Below are 17,436 nucleotides of genomic sequence, written 5' to 3'. Positions count from 1 at the left end.
GTGAGTAGATTAACGTCGGTGGACTTGAATTTGAAAAATAGTGTGTACTGACGTCGTTCAGTGGTTGAAACAACATTCCTTCTGATGTTCATTCATGTTTATTTGATGCTATAAATGAAGCTGAGGCGCTACAGCGATCTGTCACAACACATTAAAGCCACAAAAACGATATTTATTGTTTAAATTTCTTTTAAAAAATACTAAATTTAAGACTTTGTTTCATATCAAAAGTAACCTGCTGTGCCTTGTCTGTCGACGCATTGTCAGTGTCCGCTTTGCTCAGCGTTTTCATGGATTTTCGGACGTAACAACAGTAACAAAAAGAAACTTGTACATTGACAGACAAACCACGAGTGAAACATAAGTACTATATATACACAGACAATTGTGCTAAACAAGAAAACAAGGGGGCGTGGTTAATGGGAAACACCTGGGGAACTTAATCAACATGAAAAACTACAAAGAACTACAAAGCAAAGCACACGACAGGAAATAGAATAAGTCTACAAACACACAAGGAATATATGACAGCAATGTGTATTTTGTTAATGTGTATGTAATATTAAAGTGCTCCACACTTTTTTTAATAAATGTTGAAGTATATATTTTAATTTACAAATATAAATTTTATTTAAAAATACTAACATTTATTTTTTTATTTAATATTTTTTATTTTAAAGCTTTATTTTTAATATATATATATACATTTTATTTTTTTGAATATTATTTATTTTTATTTTAAAAATTAAACATTTTTTTTTTTTTTTTTAAAGTATAAATATTTGAGCAGATTAATTTGCTCATCATTCGGACCATCTTTGATATTTAAATTAGGCCATTGTTATTATGGTATCAACAGAAAAGTGGATTTATTTTGCTTACTTGTTCATACAGGCAGTATATGGTTCACTATATGGAGAGTCACAGCTGTTAATAAATACGGCTGTCAGATCAAATACTGACTGCATTTAGCCCATGTCAACCATCACAAAACTTTGCAGTGTGCACGTGGCCTGTGTGTAAATATAGAGGCATGGGAGTGAGAATAAAGTGACTAAGCACAAATCGAATGACATTGCAACTGTCAATCTTATTTCTCCAGCATCATAATCCAATAGTTTCCTCCTCATTTTCTAACACTGCTTGAATCTTTGTTTAGCAAATGTCCGACCTCGACACCAAGATCCAGGAGAAAGCCATGAAGGTGGACATGGACATCTGCCGGAGAATCGACATCACGGCCAAGCTGTGTGACGTGGCTCAGCAGAGGAACTCAGAGGACATGTCGAAAATGTTCAGTCCTTCCAGAGCACCAGCAGACAGGGTGGGTAAAAGCTTTACTGCAGTGCACACAAGGTGATCACATTGCAGTGCTGCCAAACCCATGCTGTAGTTCCAATGCATGGCTTGATTTTAATATGTGCCTGTAATATTTTTCATCTCAGGCGGCTGTTGCATGCAGAAAGAAGGAGAAGAAGCCGTTATCGGATGAGGAAAGCTCTGAGATGGATGCTGATCCCAGCACTTCAGAGGAAGACGTTCCCTTCAACATCACAGACGAGATGAAACGCATGCTCAACCATCTGTGAGTCCTCACAAAAAACTAACAGAGCAGAGGGACAGATTCAGGGTTCAGACTGCAGTCAGATATGCTGGATTGAGATTGCTTCATGTCTGTACTCTGTCACCATCAAGTGGTGAGGATAAGAATTGCAGACGGACAAAAGCTATTTGGGGGGAATTGTGCAGGTTGTTCTATTTCCATGCATTTACAACTGAGTTTTTAATCTGTAGATTTCAATGTCATGACCTTGTAAAGCCTGTATCTCTGTGTTTCTCTGATTCTCACTTCTGCTAAGAGCTTTATCTACTTTTGCAGCAATTTTCTACAGCATTTATTAATTTTACATGATGTTAATTTTAACATTTACTAATACATTATTAAAATCAAAAGTTGTGTCTGTTAACATTCGTTAATGCACTGTGAACTAACTTGAACAAACAATGAACAGTTGTATTTTTTAAGACTGATAAATGCTGTGAAAACTCATTGTTAGTTCAAGTTAGGTAATGCATTAACTATTTATAGTTAAGAATAGTTCATTGTTTTTAATATTATTTTAACAAATGAGACCTTATTGTAAAGTGTTACAAATAATTGTTTAAGGAACGTTACTGCCATAGAGAAATATTCCATTCAAAACACTAAATTGTCGTTTTCTTCAAAAACAGTGCCAACCAAACTAAACTTTGTTAGTTGTTAATATATTTATAATTAAAATATCTTTATAAAGAAAAATAAATCGAATTTTATTTAGGTGGAGAAATTCCTTTAATTGCTGAATTAGATTTATGCAATAATGGCATTAATCCCATCTATTTTTTTTCTCAGAAAAAAGCTTGTCTGAGACTCAAATTAATGATTGATTTAATTACAAATGACTAAAGAAATCAAATCAAATCATGTTTAGGTGGAGTACTTCTTTAAATTGACCTGTTCACACTGAAGTCACATTGCAAAACTATGGAAGCTTGTTTCGGCCATGAAATAAAAAATAAATAAGGTCATTGCGACTTTTTATCTCACAATTCTGACTTTTTTTCTTGCTATTACGAGTTTATATCTCAAAAAGTCAGAATTGTGAGTTATAATCTGAGAAATACAGTCAGAATTGTGACTTTATATCACACAATTCTGAGAAAAAAGTCTGAATTGCAAGTTATAAAGTCCGAATTGCTTGATAAAAAACTCGCAATTGCAAGAAAAAAGTTAGAATTGTGAGATAAAAAGTCGCAATTACATTTTTTATACAAGCTTCCCTAGACCCAGCTAACGATATATTCTAACAATATGTTCTCCCGTTAACGAATGTTCTCTGAATGTTCAATCCAGTTTTTTAAATGTTTTAAAAACTTTTATTTTCATGATTATGTGAACATTTAGAGAACATTATTAAGGACCAGATAACTTTCAAACAAACATTCTATTAACGTTACTGGAAGAACGTTTGTTTATAACGTTCTGAGAACGTTTCCTGTTATCTGGGGATGCATATCCAATTTATTTCGACTTAAGAATGCGACCCAGATCCAAATTAAAATGTAAGATTCAATGCAAAATTTTGCCATTCACAGTGAGGGAAAAATCAGATTTGGGCCTCCTTCAGCTGCAGTGTGAAAGTAGTGAATGTCTCTATATGTCTTTGTATGTATCCGTCCTCTCGTTTTGTCCGTGATTGTCTTCACTGCCTGCTCTTTCTCTGTGCTTTCTTTCTGCCCCTTTCTTTTTCCTCACGTGCAGACATTGTTCAGATAACTCATTTGTTGCTAGGCGGGAGACGTTTGAGATCGATGATGACTGTGACAGTCTGACGTGGGAGGAGAACGATGATACGCTGCTGCTATGGGAAGATTTCACCAACTACAATGTACCCTGTGCCCTTACCAACAGCACCGGCGCCCTCGACTGCAACGGAGACGCTCAGGAAGCGGTGAGTTTACATATATCATCATTATACACTACCGTTCACCTTCGTTGGGATCGGTAAGATTTCTTAAAGATACATTATGTAACTTTTGGCCCAAGCTGATGTTGGTTCTTGTTTTATTACGAGCTCTGTCGCATTCCCTTTTTGCCAGCAGACTCTCCTCTGTTCGGGGTTTGTTTAAATATGTGTGAAATATGAGTGAAATAAGCCTGTTTCTCTGTTGTGTCTCAGGACGGCGGTCTTGGTAGTCTCATCGATGAGACAGAGTCTCTTATCAAGACCAGAGAGCAGGAATATCAGAAGACTATCGGACAAATTGAGGTTTGAATGTGCTGTTTTTCTTTATTGTCCTTCCAAACCAAACTGATTGTGTTTGTCCCTCTACTGAGCCTCATATACGATGCAGTTATTCACCAGCCCTGGAACTTGATTCCAGACATATTTATATCGTTCTCTCACTCACACAGATGGAGTTGGCCACCGCTAAGAGTGACATGAACAGACACCTGCATGAGTACATGGAGATGTGCAGCATGAAGCGAGGGCTGGACGTGCAGATGGAGACATGCAGGAGAATGATCAAGGGTGGAAGGTGATTTACAGCCACAGCTTCTCAACTTCTCAAAGTGCTGATTTAAGATCGGAAATGCCTATTGTTTGTAGTATTCAAAAGTACGGAAGACAAAGCTCAACAGAAGGGCTTTTCACACTTGATCTAGTTAATCATGGGTCATTGTAAACCCTGGGAAACGGAATACTGGGTCATCTTGCTTCATGTTTCACATAATTACCCAGGGTTAACAATTAATCCAGGGTATTCATAAGGTGCATGTTTGTGGTGTCAGTGTCATAAAGCATAGGCAATGAAAGCACATTTTAAAGGGGTCATGAACTGCAATTTTTAACTATTTTAGTATGTTTTCTGAGGTGCACTTATGATGTTAATATTTTACCTAAAAAAATGTCATAATTTAGAAATAAATGGCCATTTTCTACCCTGGTTTTAGCCCTCTGATTTGAACGCTTGATTTATAAATCGAGGGAATAAAATAGTAAATCGTGTGCACGATTTAACAAATTGAGGGAACGAATTTGTAAATTGTGCGTACAAACTAGCAAATCGAGGGAAACAAAATAGTAAATTGTGCACATGAATTAGCAAATCAAGGGAACGAAATAGTAAATCGTGTGAACGATTTAGCAAATCAAGGGAACGAAATAGTAAATCGTGTGAACGATTTAGCAAATTTAGGGAATGAATTTGTAAATCATGTGTACGAATTAGCAAATCGAGGGAACAAAATAGTAAATCATGCACATGAATTAGCACATTGAGGGAATGAAATAGTAAATTGTGCGCATAAATTAGCAAATCAAGGGAACAGAATAGTAAATCATGCGCATGAATTACCAAATCGAGGGAATGAAATAGTAAATTGCGTGCATGATTTAACAAATCGAGGGAACAAAATAGTAAATCGTGTGCACAATTTAGCAAATCAAGGGAACGAAATAGTAAATCGTGCGAGCAATTTAGCAAATTTAGAGAATGAATTTGTAAATCATATGTACGAATTAGCAAATCAAGGGAACAAAATAGTAAATCATGCACATGAATTAGCAAATTGAGGGAATGAAATAGTAAATCGTTTGTACGAATTAGCAAATCAAGGGAATGAAATAGTAAATTGTTCGTACGAATGAGCAAATCAAGGGAATGAAATAGTAAATCGTTCGTACGAATTAGCAAATCAAGGGAATTAAATAGTAAATCATTTGTACGAATTAGCAAATCAAGGGAATGAAATAGTAAATCATTTGTACGAATTAGCAAATCAAGGGAATGAAATAGTAAATTGTTCGTACGAATTAGCAAATCAAAGGAATGAAATAGTAAATCGTGAGAATGATTTAGCAAATTGAGGGAACGAATTTGTAAATTGTGTGTACGAATTAGCAAATCGAGGGAACAAAATAGTAAATTGTGCTCATGAATTAGCAAATCAAGGGAACGGAATAGTAAATCATTAGCATGAATAAGCAAATTGAGGGAACAAAATAGTAAATCGAGAGAACAAAATAGTCAATCGTGCACACGATTTAGCAAATCGAGGGAATGAATTAGTAAATTGTGCGCACAATTTACTTTTTGTCTTGCATGTCATGTCACTACTCACTAACGCGCCAGTGGGTGGCGCCAAAGACGTGATGATGTAGAAGTAGGCATTGATCTTCTGCAAAGGTGGTCTTTCGCTGCACTATGACATCATAATTCCACATTTTTCAGATCCTGTCATTTTGTTTCAGTAAAAGCTGTTTTTGGAATAGAATTTTGGAAGTTTTGAGTATTGAAAATTACAGGATATTTTTTATAGTGTAATGTCCTCTTAACCGTCAAAAGATCAAAGAAATTTTGAATTCTCAGTTCAGGACCTCTTTAATATCAAATTAACAGGAAAATTCAGGTAGTATTATATACAGTATTAACCATTAGACACCAAAAATAGTCAAATCTATCATATAATCTGACTAAGTACAATAGCTTAGATTTCCCTTAGTAATTTTATTACTAGTTAATAATGTAGACATGAATTGCACCATTTTTAGTGAGGATTTTAATAAATCATCTTCTCTTTCCTTTCGTTTCTCATCCCTTCAGAAATTCTCCTTCCATCAGCTCATCCGCGAGCAGTGACTCAGGGAACACTGACGAGATACAAGACGAGTCAGACAAGGATGGAGAGACGGAGGGGCCAATCAGCTGATACCTGCCCAGCCTGGCCCCGCCCTCTTCCCCCCACCGAGCTCCGATCAGCTCTCGGGCCACCCAGCAATCGTCCAATGGCGTTATACTGAGGGACAGAGCCCACTTCCACAAACCCAAAATTCTGTAGGTGCTTTAACGTCTCCGTGTCAGAGTGGGGCGGAGTTGATGAGGGTTGTTTTTGTGCTTCGACATCAATATCGATGCGTCACACGGTGCCACAGCTCTGCTGGACAACTATGAATCGGATCAGTCCCAGCCAAAATACATCACACAATACACCTGATCAAACCCAAATCCATATCTTGATTAGAAACTGGAAAACATTCACGCAGCGTAAGTGATAAATAAGACTGAAAGCCAATCAGACCAAAACGGACTGAAAACACTCCCTTAACATTTGTGGCTTTTTATTTTTCTAAAAACGATTTCGGAAATCAACGGTTTACTGCAGAAACATTTCGGCCTTTTAAGCCCCGAACCCAGTCACGAATGTGGAACACAGAACAAGCTCACGTTCTATGCAATCGGCCTTACTTCGTGATCTGTGTTTATGATTTGCCTTAGTTTGCAGCGCAGCCGATTTCATCTGTTATGTACAACGTTCACGTGTTTTAAAGTGTTGCCCAGGCCTTGGTGGCTCACAATGTTTACGCACTTAATGCCAGAATCTGTGGAACAGTGTCCCATCATTTTGAGCAGCTGCCAATGATGATTGAAGCTATTTCAAGGGTTACACACATCAGTATCTCAAATATTAAAGAGCTATGTGCCTAAATACTGTATATATTGCAGGTTCATTTTGGATGGCCTTACTGCATTTCCACTACTTTTTATAGCTGCACTCATTATAATCATGGGGGAAATTATCAAATTTGCTTTGTTGATTGTTGATTGTACGTCCATATCTTTGCAAGGCTAAATAGTCAAGGTGGGGGGTTTGATTGTACTATAAATAGACCATGTCCCAGCTAACAGGGAACGTTCTCAGAACATTCTCTCAAAGTTATAAACAAATGTCCTTCCAGTGGCATTAATAGAACTTTCATTTAAAGTTATATGTCTTTAATAATGTTCTTAAAACATTAGCACAAAACATTATTTATACATTGTTCATTCTGAAACATTTTAGTTGGATGTTTATCAAACATTTTTAAATGCTACTAATTGTCTCAGAATGTTCAGAGCACATTCAAAAGTAACAATCTCAGAACATTTGCGAAATGGAATGTTCCTTTAACGTTTTCAAAACATTAAAAACAAAAACTGGACATTTAGAATGTTCAGAGAACATTCAGAAATAATGTTCTTAGAACATATTTTTGTTAGCTGGGGTTGGGTTTATCTGAAATGTCTATAAATATATGTAGATTCAAAAGTGACAAAAGCATAGGATTATGTCAAGTTGCATTGAAGCCCTCATGATGGCCGCTGTTCCGTACAGATTCAGAGTCTGTTTTCATGGATATGGCTTATAAAGTTTCTCTATCTATGAGTTTTAATGGCCTTTGTGTTTGTCTTGCTTGGTGTCTTTTGGCTCTTTATATTTTGCATTTTAATCTTGTACGTTCCTGGGTTATGTGTATTATTTTAATTTGATTAATCTGAAATACGGGAAGATTTGATGAGTTTATTAAACATCAGTGATTTAATTATAAGCTCAAATATGTAATCATAAGCTCAAAATATGGTTGCAGAGGGTTTTTAAAACATATATTTTGTAGTAAATCAGTTGGTGGGCATTGTTTTTGTTTATTCATTTTGAATACATCTTAAAGTTAGCTAAAGAGCTGATATTATATTTTATAAAATCATCTGTAAATTTTGCAATTTAGTTTGTGCATTTGATTTCCAAACCTATCAAAGATTAGATAAAGTCTGGCTTTTGAATTTTATGAATATATAAAATTCATGTTTTTATATTGTTCAGGGTATCCAGGGCTAATTTGGATGCTTTCCCCTGGAAAATGAAACATGCACTAAGAGTTCTCGCCTTTTAACCTGAAACACTGTTGGTCTATTTTTTATTGTTTATGGTGAGAATCAAGCTATTTTTTGTCTTTTCTGAATCCATAACATGGGACAGATGCCTCTTGTCAAAATCTTTTTATGATTTATGAACAAAGAAATGGTCAAATGGCAGCATCACAAGGAGAAATGGAAAAAGTGCATGTTACGGGTTTTCTGATTTTAATTCCATTGGTCAAGGTGTTTATTGAGGAAAAACGGCAATCATCTCTGTACGTTTCAAAAACAAAAGTATGATTTGGAAAATACCTTTGTGTTTGAGCTTGAATGTGGTATTTGGAAGGAACTTTCTAATTGAAACTGGATGAGAAAGTGATGCTGTCATCATGTTTGAAAAGCACAAAATGGCAGCATATGTAGGCTGAAATTTCTGTGAAACATTAAACTGTAGTGATGGGGTCATATTGTGTGAACTTTCATAAGTGTACACAACACAAAATCAAGTTTGTGTAGCGTTTCCGTTTACATACTTGCATAGAGTATGTTTCGGGCCATTGTTTTGTCTGCACATCAGTTATGCAGTTTTTCTTATGAAGGGTATTAGCTTATCACATCAAGCCTTTATCAATGAATGTACAGAATATCAGATGAGCTCATCACACAAGATAAAATATTTTGGATGTTATTGCTCTGTTGGGTCACGTTAGCATTATTTTACCTCACAGTACATTACAAACCTTTGGCCGTATGAGGTTAAATGAGGCTGAATATATAATGACGTTGCACAATTACTTTTGAATTTAATATAGAATTTGTAATAGAGCATAAAACACCAGTTCATTAGACCCCCTTCAGCAAGTGACGCTTTAGTCATCGTACCAGCATCAGCGAGTTTTACAGAAAGCCTATACGACAGATGATAGTGGCTTTAGCAACATCTGTGGCCTGTGTCCTTCTCATAGCACTGTTTCTTATCTTTTTATTTTTATTATAATTACTTTGACATCTGATTTTATCAGTATACGTACATTAATATGTTGTCTATGTTATTGGTTTATGCTGCAAATGAGTTTTCCTGGTGTGTGAGCAACTGGTGTATGTTTCAAAATAATGAATGTAACTGGTGCTGGGGTCAAAAAATAAACGTAATTGATTAATTTGCTTTGTTGATTTCCTTTTGTTCATAATGATTCAATTTAAGAAAACACTATTCATTTAGTGTTTATGGCCATGAATGTGTTCATTTAGATAATAAAGGGAAGGAGAGAACTATTTTTTATCAAATTCTTTTGATTTTTATTAAAAAATTTATTCATAATTTATTAATTTACATTTTAATTATTTATTTTTTTGGCAAGGCAAGTTTATTTAATTGGTAATTCAAAGTGCTTTACATAAAAAGTATTTAAAATAATCATAAAATAATAATAACATGCATAAGAAATGAAACATTGAAAACATTGGGCGACCAGCACAGGGTGGCTCGTTGGTCTAGAGGTATGATTCTTGCTTAGGGTGCAATAAGTCCCGGGTTCAAATCCCAGATGAGCACATGAGGCCAATGAGAAAATCCTGGACATGTTCCATTGTGTAATGGTTAACACTCTGAATCAGCAATCATTTGACTGAAAGCCTTCAGAAATCGGCCTTGCAAACGGATGCTCTGGTACATGAGAGATGCGATTCCCAGGAGGGATCGGGAAGACGGATGAGCTGGTGTTTAGAGATTGAGAAGCCACAGAAGGACCTTCACTAAGCTTTGGTTCCCTTTCTCATCAAAACGCCATCAACCAGCCATTGCTCAACTACAGGTACAAAACAACAGTGGCTTAATATAAGTGACCTGAGCAATGCACATTAGTTGAGCACTAGTACTGTGCTACTACCATTTACCTTTTCACGTAGAAGAGCATGTATCCGTTCTTCCCAAAAATATTTGATGCCTTTGCCCAGCTGGTTCTTGTGATGCTGGTATCACTGCATTCAAGCCATCCGGATCCAGTGATGTCACGTATGTGACTGATGTAATGCCCTACAAGACAGAGGAACATTAGTATGATGCTTAATGAGTGAATGAGATGACTGGAAATATAGAAGAAAGTCTTACCACAATACAAACTGCTGCCCAGATGTGAAACCACACCAGCTAATTTGTACGGTGATGCTTCCACCTGTTGAACACAAACACAGATTATTAGATGATCTATCTATCTAACTATGAGTTTGTCTATCTATCTGTCTATCAGTTTGTCTATCTATCTATCAATCATCTATCAGTTTGTCTATCTATCTATCTATCTATCTATCTATCTATCCATCCATCAATCAGTTTATCTATCTAATCTATATAATCTATCTGTCAGTTTGTCTGTCATTCTATTCATCTATCTACAGTATCTATGAATTGCTGTCTATCTATCTATCTATCTATATATCTATCAATCAGTTTGTCTATCTATCTATCTATCTATCTATCTATCTATCTATCTATTTATCTATCTATCTATCAGTTTGTCTGTCATTCTATTTATCTATCTATCTATGAATTGCTGTCTATATCTTTCCTGTGGTCCTGCAGGCTCAATGCTATTCTTCTTCCTTCTCTTTTGCTGATGATTTGGGCTCTTTCTTTTTGTCACTGTCATCTCCCTGCTCTCTGTTAAACATCATGCATAAAATAAGAAAACACTTCAGAACATATTCAATGCTTAAAGATCATTCAAATGTTTTCTTTTCGAAGCAAATGTCTTCCTAATGCCGTCTTTTAGAGTAATTCAAGTGAGCGATCGATCCATAAGTGTCCAGCAGAGGGCAGATGTTTGATGAACTGACACGCACCTGTACTGCAGGACAGTGAAAACTCTCCTGGTACTTCCAGTCGATCTTTGACTTTGCACATTGAGGATCTAATGTCAAACCGCATTACTAGAAGTACCAGAACCCTGTAGGGAGATTCAAATGATCAGAAGTTGTAGACTAGCACTTGTGGAGTTATGGATACTGACTGATTAACAAAGTGTTGTACCGAGGAAATGTGATTAATTCCAGCGCCTCCGAGGCTGTTGTGCCGGCACACTCGCTGCATGAGCAGTCAAGTGAAGATGTCTGGAGAAAAAAAAAAAAGACACAGACATCAGCCATTCAGAAACTACATCCTCCTGCTGGTATGTAATCAGTGACGTCACTCACTTTGAAGTACTGCTGCAGGCTGTCTATGAGGCATCCTCGAGGGCTGATGACCAGCGAGAGGTAGTTGCAATCCTCTCTGAAGGTCTTCTGGATGCCACAGCTGAAACCACAGAACATCAGCGTCACATAAATAAGTCTGAGAGTCTGAAACGAGCGCAGGTGTGAATGTGAGATGTCATTACCTGTCGCAGGTGCGCAGGCGGTTGAGCTGGAACTCCATATTGGCTACTGGGCAGGTGTATTTAGGCCAGTAGCTCTGGAGAAGCTCGCCCTCTTCCTTCAGATGGGACAGACAAACCATCAGGAACTCATGGGCGTCCTGAGAAGAGAAAGAGTGAATGATGATAAGGATAATCTTAAATTATTTTATGAATAATAATATCCGGTTCATCGTCTCACTCACCTGCTGATGGTCTCCCCAGAAATCTGGATGGCGAGTTTCAATGCAGGCCTTTACTTTAGACAAGAGCTTCGCCTTCAGCTTCTTGTCATTGCCTGTCAGTCTGGTCATATGCAGGTCAGTAAGTGCCCTTGAGAGAAAATCGTACAGAACTGCTTTGGTTTTGCTGCTTTACAATTGCAATTTCCTATTTAGATTTAAATATAATGTTGCTACCTGAACCCTGGTTTAAAATAAAGTAAACATTAACTGAAATAAAATATTATTATATTTATAAAAATTGAATAAAATAAAACAATAATTAAATGAATAGTATAATTAAATCCCTAAAAATAATAATTATTAATAACAATAATTAAAGGGGTACTTCACCCCTGGAAAGATGAATGTGTATTTAAAATTGGTCATTTATGTAGTAGAAATGTGAAATTATTTTTGAATTTGGAGCTTTGTAGACTGAGAAAAGGCAGAAAATGTATTTCTGACTAATCTGGATGAAAGACAACAACTCCCAGAATGCACTTGTTTTGCTGCCCTTGCGAGGCCACGCCCAAACCACGCCTATCGGTTACAGGCGGCATTATCAGGAAAATTCAAAATTCAAAATTAAAAATTCAAACAAATAAATCGTGAGTTAGTTCATACATTTACAGCGAAATGGTGCTAAATTGCTTTGTACCTGGATGTACACCCAAAACCAGGAAAGGACAAGTAAGTTTCCATCATTTTCCGATTAAGTTAAAGATTTGGAGCGATGTAAACAGTGGCTGTGGGCCATCAAACACCCGAAGTTTGGAGATGACACCATTATAGAAAACCTAAAAAACCGCAGAATATGTAGTCTCCATTTCAAGCACGAGGACTGCGAACCAAATATCTTTGCAATGAAGAGATCCATTCTGAAGGACACCGCGATACCATTGATATTCACTTTCCCAGAGGACGAACAGCCTGGGCATCTGGCACTAAGCGTATTCGCCCAGAGGTAAGACTCGCTGATACTAGACCGATAACACAGTAGCCTATATGTAGTGTTGTAGGTAGCAGTAAAACTGCAAACTTAGCAAAGTAACGTTAGATAGACAATTACATTTAAGTTGCCTGTTATCAAAGTAAAGCCTCTGTTCTGTAAAACTGAGTTTATTTATCTATTTATGCTAACGTTACCACAAAAGCCTGTTGCTGTATTGGTTGAGATGACTGCAGAGACCGATAAATTTGCGAGATGAACCACTGATGTAGTGCAGACAAAATAAAGTTAATTACTGTAAACTTAAAAATATAATTGACACCAACTTTTGATAAAATCTTTGATCTATGTCCGTGAGTAACCTCAAACGCGCATATGTATGGGCGTGGTGAAAAAATGAGGACTTACCTGCTATTACTGGCTGTAGTTTTAAGCCTCTGGCCAAAAAAGCCTCCGATGACACAAAATGACAATTTTTGCGTCATCGGAGGCTTTTTTACAGAATAAAAATGCATAAATCGGCTGATATGAAGAGGGAAAGCACACTAATTCGAAAATACTAGTGGTATTCTACTAATACAAAGCTTTATGCTAAATCCTGAAGTAACCTTTTAATAATATTTTTCATTTAGTTTAACCTTAAAATAACTAAAAATAAAACAAATAAAAATTTATATAAATTTTTTTTAAAAACTAATAAAAATTACAAAATCTCAAAATAAATAAATAAACAAAATATACAAAAATTTAAATAAAAAGAAAAATTAATAAAAGAAAAAAAAATTCATAATATCCCAATGATATGAAAATAACGCTGACCTGAGCATTGTGCTTCCCTCATTCCACTGCTCCCGCTGGGAAAGTACATCGTCCCGGAACGGGGAAGTGGTGAGGAGGCACTGCAGCACGGAGTTCATGTAGCAAGTGTTTCCTAAATTGGGAAACCTGTGACAGGAGGCATTCAGTTAGAGGGTGTCTGTGAAAATCACATCAAGTGTTCAAACTTTTAACTAGTTGTGCATATCCAACATTTACCCCAAGTGCTTGATTTTGGCTGGCAATGCTGTCGACACAACATCAGCAGGCTCTACATCATCCTCCGTGTCGCTCCGGCTGCTCTGCTGCTCGATCTGCTCCCGCTGTGTACTGCCCTGGATGAGCTGCAGTATTTCAGTCTGGGACAGACCATTGGACTGCGCCGTCATACTGGCCAGCACACCGAGAACGCTGGGAAAACATCGGCAATATGTTAAAATAATATAAGGTTACTTTATATAAAGAGCTGGGTTATTAAAGTTTTTCTCAGTCGCTTTGGTACATTTCTCGAATCAAACTCACAATTTGCAAAACAGTAAGTGCATTTCTCAAAACAATTTGTACAAATAGCAAAACACCATGGATAACCTGCAAAAGCCACTCTCTTACTCAAAATCCTTAGTTCATCTCTCAAAAGTAAATATCTGTGTCAATGAACATGTCAGTGCCATCAGAATGACAAGTCCTTGTGTCATTGTGTACGGATAAGACAGTCAAATTGTTTAGTCATGTTCTCAATATAACCGTTTACTCTGGAGGGACGTTCTGATGGAAACTATGGCTAAAGTTTTGATGACAATTATTGTCAATTATAAGTTACATCTTAGTGTATGTGTGAGTGTAATTGCAAGAGAATGGAAAAGATTCAAATTTACTCTCTTACTGTTTGTACTTTTATTGACAGAACATGTCATTGAGTCATGTCGTTATTGAGTCATGTCATGTCGTCAAGATGGGAGCAATTTACCAATTCAGGACAGATTTAGAAAAAAGTCTAATGGAAATATAGAAAGTATAGAAATATGCTTGACATATTATGATAACTTGTTCAACCATTTTGCATGTAAAGACTTATGCTATGAGCTTGTGCCTAAATGTTGTGGGGGGTGAGACTATTCAACAGAGACCCAATATAATACATTTTGATCAACATGACATAAGCAACTGATAATGTAGGAAACAACAGAGAATTGTACATAATCATTTGCATGGATGTACCAAAGCATTTGCAACTTGTTCAAAGAAATGAGAAACTGCTTTTTTGATGTGCACAAGTGACACAATGATGTGAGAATTGAACAGGTAGTTTTGAGAATTTCAATTCTGATCTGAGAAATGTACCAAAGCGACTGAGAAAAACTGTAATTCATTATGTGGTGATATAGAGCTCAACACACAACATTCATTCACCCACCAGTCAAGATCCACATTAGAGACAGCTTGATCTCCGGCTGCATCTGTGAAGAGATTAATAATGCAGTTTGAATTACTGTGCATCACATATTAGGCTAATGAATTATATAGTGCTTTAAATAATACAGTAAAAGTTGTAATAAACTTCTCTAACCTTCAAGAACCGCTGCGGCCTGAAGATCAGCCAGAAGATCAATCTCGCTCTCTTCGGAGGAGGAAACACCCACAGCGCTGGTCTCCAGATCTGATGGATTGCTTTCAGCAGATGAGGAAGAACCATCAGCGCTGTTGGAGGTGCTCGACTCTGTGAAGGAACCATAGATATCTTAATGTACAGTTATATAAAAAAGCACACTTTTTAAGACGAAATTATGCTAACCTCCGATAACTTCCATTTCCAAGGATGCATCCAGCAGATCTGAAGTTCTGCTGTCTGTGGATGTGGAAGTGGAAGTTTCCTCAGGGCAGGAAGCGGAGCTCTGCTCTTCAGCTACATCTGTGAGAAGATAATAATTTAGTTTTTATTGTGCACACTCAAACTTGAATGTAAAATTGAAAAGATGGAATAGTGTTAAGCATGTAATACATTCCCTAACCTCTGATTGCTTCTTCCTCATGGATCGCAGGCTGCAGATCAAGCTCTGGATCAGAGGATCCACTGACCGCAGTTGAGGAAGAAGCATCAGTGTGTGTGTCGATGCTGGTTGACTGAGTCTCAATGGACTCGTCCACCTCAGAGGAGGACACACACGGCAGAATCAGAGATAGCATTCTGCGGAAAGCCCGGCGCAGAGATGGAAATTTGGGTTTCCAGGAAAAGGAAGAAGAGGAAGATTTGGCACCGTCAACAGGTGCAGCAGCCGAAACCACCACATCTGGAGATGACATAATCTTGTCCCGCTTCTTTTTCTTCTGCTCCTTCTTGGTTTTTCGCTCCATTTTGTCACCAAAAATGTCGCTAACCATTTCCTAGAGATTAAAAAAAACATAATTCAGAATGAAAAACCACATTCACCATAGTTAACAGTAACGTTATGGACTGGGTATTGAGACAAATTTTACGATTCGATTTTGATTTATTTGCATATATATATCACGTAAAGTGCATGTCCATTCTTCTCAAGGGAAAAAATATCTCAATTAATGATGTAAACATTCTGGTACATTACTATTAAAGGTTAAAATTAACAACCAATTTGCACACAAACATTTAAATTGCACTGTTTTTATAATAATGAAGTTATAATAATAACCTAATGACATAATTATGCTTCTATTTCATTTCGTTTTTGAAATATAAACATTTAAAGTGCCTGTCACAAAAACCTTTTACATGACATACATTAAATATTAAAGAACAGTAAAATATAATGAATATGTGATATAGTGCATATATTTAGAGAAATTGACATTTTTCAAGCTAACAAAGTTTATTTTCACTGACTTTTGACTGAGGTAACGTTAAAATAAAAATTGTTTACAGGCTGTTTTACTGACGTATTTCTGCGGTTAAAACACTGATTGAGCGATTAACGTTACATGACACATTAAATTGATTTCGGTAAGCTGTACTGTATGTTTCAGCTTAGCTACTGATGTTAATTCATGTTTATTTGGTTTTTAACTAGTAGTAAAGAGGAAGAGATGGTCGGTTCTTTTGCCGCTTGAACTGAACTGACTGCAGCGATTTATCGCGCCAAATTACAGTAAAGAGCGGCAAAAAGACTTATAAAAATATCCCGACCAAATATTAACTGAAGTAAAGTTAATATTTTAGCCCCATTTGTTTTTCTAAATAGGCAAAGGTACTTTGATAATTGTGCTCAATGTAACTCACCTGACTCCTGATCATCACTACACCGAGAGTAACTCTTCGCGCTCTTTTAAAGCAGTTGACTGTGTTCTATGACATCATAACAACCGCGCGGAATGTTTTCATTTGAATCAGATTCTTCTTGGACAGCAGCACGCCGCGATAATTTAACAATTTTCCAGTAGAGTATTAGTTTAAAAAAAAAAACGGTGAAGATGGGAAAAAATACGGAACAAAAGCTTTTTTTATTATTATTTTACAAACAAAGTCCTTTATTATAACACTTACCCTTCTTTTTTATTTTATTTTACATTATTAGCCTATGTTTTATGGGATGCTTTTAATACTGTATTAATAATAATTAGCCTAATTTAAAACGAGTGTCTATGCCTGTGATTTTATTTAATAATTAGGTAAATCTCACTTAATTTTACTTGCTGCGTGGGAAAAGGTTTTACTTATTCCAAGTGAAACATTGAATTTGCAATATAAAAGCCAATATATATATATATATATATATATATATATATATATATTTATATATACAGTGGGTATTCAGACCCCCTTAAATTTTTCACTCTTTGTTATATTGCAGCCATTTGCTAAAATCACTTA

The 17,436-nt window shown here is 36.2% G+C and overlaps 1 protein-coding gene across 1 annotated transcript in view; it reads left to right on the top strand.

Annotated features, from left to right (window-relative positions):
* iffo2b (intermediate filament family orphan 2b) overlaps nt 1-9,345 on the top strand; it is a 37,567-nt gene extending 28,222 nt beyond the window's left edge. The window contains exons 4-9 of the mRNA XM_067387087.1: nt 1,160-1,324; nt 1,446-1,585; nt 3,332-3,491; nt 3,720-3,809; nt 3,956-4,080; nt 6,148-9,345. Coding sequence (XP_067243188.1) covers nt 1,160-1,324; nt 1,446-1,585; nt 3,332-3,491; nt 3,720-3,809; nt 3,956-4,080; nt 6,148-6,253 — 786 coding nt within the window. The 3' untranslated portion in view covers nt 6,254-9,345. The remainder of the gene's footprint in view (nt 1-1,159; nt 1,325-1,445; nt 1,586-3,331; nt 3,492-3,719; nt 3,810-3,955; nt 4,081-6,147) is intronic.
* Nucleotides 9,346-17,436: the final 8,091 nt, after the last annotated feature.

This window comes from Chanodichthys erythropterus, chromosome 6, assembly GCF_024489055.1.
Source record: "Chanodichthys erythropterus isolate Z2021 chromosome 6, ASM2448905v1, whole genome shotgun sequence".
NCBI lineage: Eukaryota > Metazoa > Chordata > Actinopteri > Cypriniformes > Xenocyprididae > Chanodichthys > Chanodichthys erythropterus.
The sequence above is the reverse complement of the archived record's forward strand: the minus strand, read 5'-3'. Positions and strand labels throughout refer to the sequence as shown.